General features: G+C 41.3%; 1 protein-coding gene across 1 annotated transcript in view; it reads left to right on the top strand.

The window, feature by feature from the left end:
- Positions 1-2,782, top strand: part of scospondin (subcommissural organ spondin) — a 78,752-nt gene that overhangs the window by 65,765 nt on the left and 10,205 nt on the right. The window contains exon 112 of the mRNA XM_035656242.1: positions 1,079-1,174. Coding sequence (XP_035512135.1) covers positions 1,079-1,174 — 96 coding nt within the window. The remainder of the gene's footprint in view (positions 1-1,078; positions 1,175-2,782) is intronic.

Below are 2,782 nucleotides of genomic sequence, written 5' to 3' on the forward strand. Positions count from 1 at the left end.
CACACACACACACACTGGCTTTCACTCAAAGTAAACAGACATCTGATGCCCAGCTAACCTGGCATCTTGTACCCATTGTGCCTGCCTCATTGTGGCGTTTGACTGAACCTTACCTTTAGCCTGGTGTTTACGTTTCCTCCCATTCACTCCCATTGTGTTATTTACTCATAAAGAAGGGCCTATTAGAAGATGAGTGACATGCCCCGCGGGCCACATTACACCACAATGCCTCTTCAGCCCACAGCCTCATCAATTATGTAGGAAGTGTCGTAGAAAGCCAGCACTTGGACCGCAACTTGGCAAGCTTGCCAGGAATTATTTATGATGGAGGGGATATTATAGGATTATAAGAATTAATCATACACTGACAAGTGGTTAGACCCCCTCTTGATCTTTCTTTTTCAGGCCTTTCTCTTTCATTCTCTTTTTGTTTCTTTCTTTATCCTCTCATACCTCTGCTTTATCTGTCATTAGCCCCTCTTGTGCTTTCTTTACAGGATCTGAGTTCAGGCATTCACTTTCTCCATTCCTTTTCTCTTTATCCCCTCTTCCTCAGTCATCGTCTTTCTCTCCCTTCATCTGCCCCTTTCAGTCTCTTCCTTTCTCCTGTCTACTTTGTTTCTCTCTGTGTGTCTTTCAGCTGTTTATAACTAATGTCTATAAAAAGACCCTCTATGGATTTCTAATCAACTACCTCAGTATTATTACTATTACAGCAAATGGCTCAATGTGAGCCACAAAGGCACTCCCTTGTGGGTGCTCTTGTACGAGTAGCACTGTTAATGATTCCCATAACTACCACACACACGTAATATATATTGTAGTCTGTATTATGTGTTGTTATAATTACAGCATCATAACAGGCCTCCATAATCTAAATAATGAGTGCAGCCAGAGTTTTAGTGGATTCACTGAAGAAATAGAACTTGAGCTATGACCACTTGCACTTGCATCAAACTTGCACTGACTGAGACAGTAATGCAAGTGTGCATGAAGGAAAGATAGGCTGTCATATTACCTGCATTTCAAAACTCTAGTGAGTGAATATAAATCTTATGGCGTGTGTTTTTGTGTGTAGGCAGGATCAGAGTGGGAGGAGGGCTGCCTGTCATGTCGTTGTGTCAACGGGAAAAAACTGTGCCAGTTAAGATGTCTGCCGCTCCACTGTGATGAGGTGAGACACACACAGACACTCAGTGCTAAACTGACATCTGTTTGATTGTGAATTTGTACTTTTTCTACTGATTGTGATGTTTATTGATAACATTGAAGCACAATTACTCTAATGTTTCTAAACACTTTGCAAGATAGTGGATTTTATGACTAAAATCACAGAGTGTGTCATTTCATATTACAGTAGTACCTCGTCATGTTGTCATTTTTCTGGAAATTTTTTCTGAGGGAATTTTAAAGCCAACCTATTCAGATATGGAAATTCAATATCTAAGCACCTTAGATATCATCATGACCTTATAATTGAAAAAACAATTATGCTGATGCTTTCTAGATGTCAGTGATGACCATCCGACCTTTATGTCCTACCGTAACAGTCACCAACTTATCTTCTAGCTTTTTGTCGGTTGTCTGTGCCTCTGCAAGTCAGATACAATCATTTTCTAGTGGAGGAGCATATGGACTATAAGAACTGCCTCTGTGTCTCCATCTTGGCAAGGTAGATCCCTCTCAAAGCCAGTCTGTGTGGTGCAGCTCTTACACAGAGATCTTTCCTTGCACCAGGCATCTTTCAAACCCTAAATATTGGGTTTTGTAGCAAATGAGCCCAGTGGATCCCAACTCTTTTTTACATATAACCCCTTAATACGAAGCATTGTCTCCTTCCAAGTCTTCATTACAGAGCAATGTTTATGACTTGGAGGCAGTTCAATCGAAGTGTGATTTTCTCTTAGCGGTGTGTTTCAATTGGATAATTTTTAAAGGTGAAGGTGGTGGTGAAAGTTTTATCAGAGTATTTAATTATAGAAAATTTGCTACCCTTGTAATTATCCCGGTAGCCTTTAAATTTATCTTGTGACCCCTTGAGTGCAGGTTGGGACCTAGTGAACTGCGCCAACAACTGTGTATGTACAATAATAATGATAATACTAATAGCAGAACCCATAACCCACTTGGTGGGATGCTGATGGATCAAACATGAGCTGAAATCACAGATATTAACACTACACTATCAGACCTGCACTGGTCAAATTAATCCCACACAAGTATGTGGACACCTGTACAGTACCAAACTCCAGACTTTACCATTATCTGTGGGTTCTGAGAAAGGTGTGGTACTAAAAACTATGTTTGTTTATTTGCTCTTTAGCAGGGGTGTGTGCACCATCCAAACACAGATTAACACAGTCGAGGTTCACATGCAGTGGCATGATCAATCTCCCCAGACAAACGCGTTGTCTATTCAACCGTCACTGCCACCCCGGGGTGGTACAGTTCACAAAGCGTCTCTGTTGGCTACAAACATCTCAATTACTCTGAGCAAGGGAGAAAAAGCTTTGCTCCCTCCAGAGTGTGTGGGATGTTCTCTGCAAGTTGCTGGCTCAAACAGATCAATACCTGACTGTCCGAACCTCCCACAAGCCTGAACTCTTTCCTTAACCAAGCCCCTTTACCTCCCATGAAACACTGAAATCTGGTTTCCTCATTAAGCATAATTGAGTTTCATTCCAATGCAACATATCCACTATTTTTAAAGTGTTATTTTTTTGGCCTTTTTGCCTTTATGTGGTAGAGATGGTTAGGTAGAAGCAGGAAGGGGGGGCAGAGA

Source organism: Morone saxatilis, unplaced genomic scaffold (assembly GCF_004916995.1).
Source record: "Morone saxatilis isolate NCDOM2014 unplaced genomic scaffold, NCSU_SB_2.0 Contig0, whole genome shotgun sequence".
Lineage (NCBI taxonomy): Eukaryota > Metazoa > Chordata > Actinopteri > Moronidae > Morone > Morone saxatilis.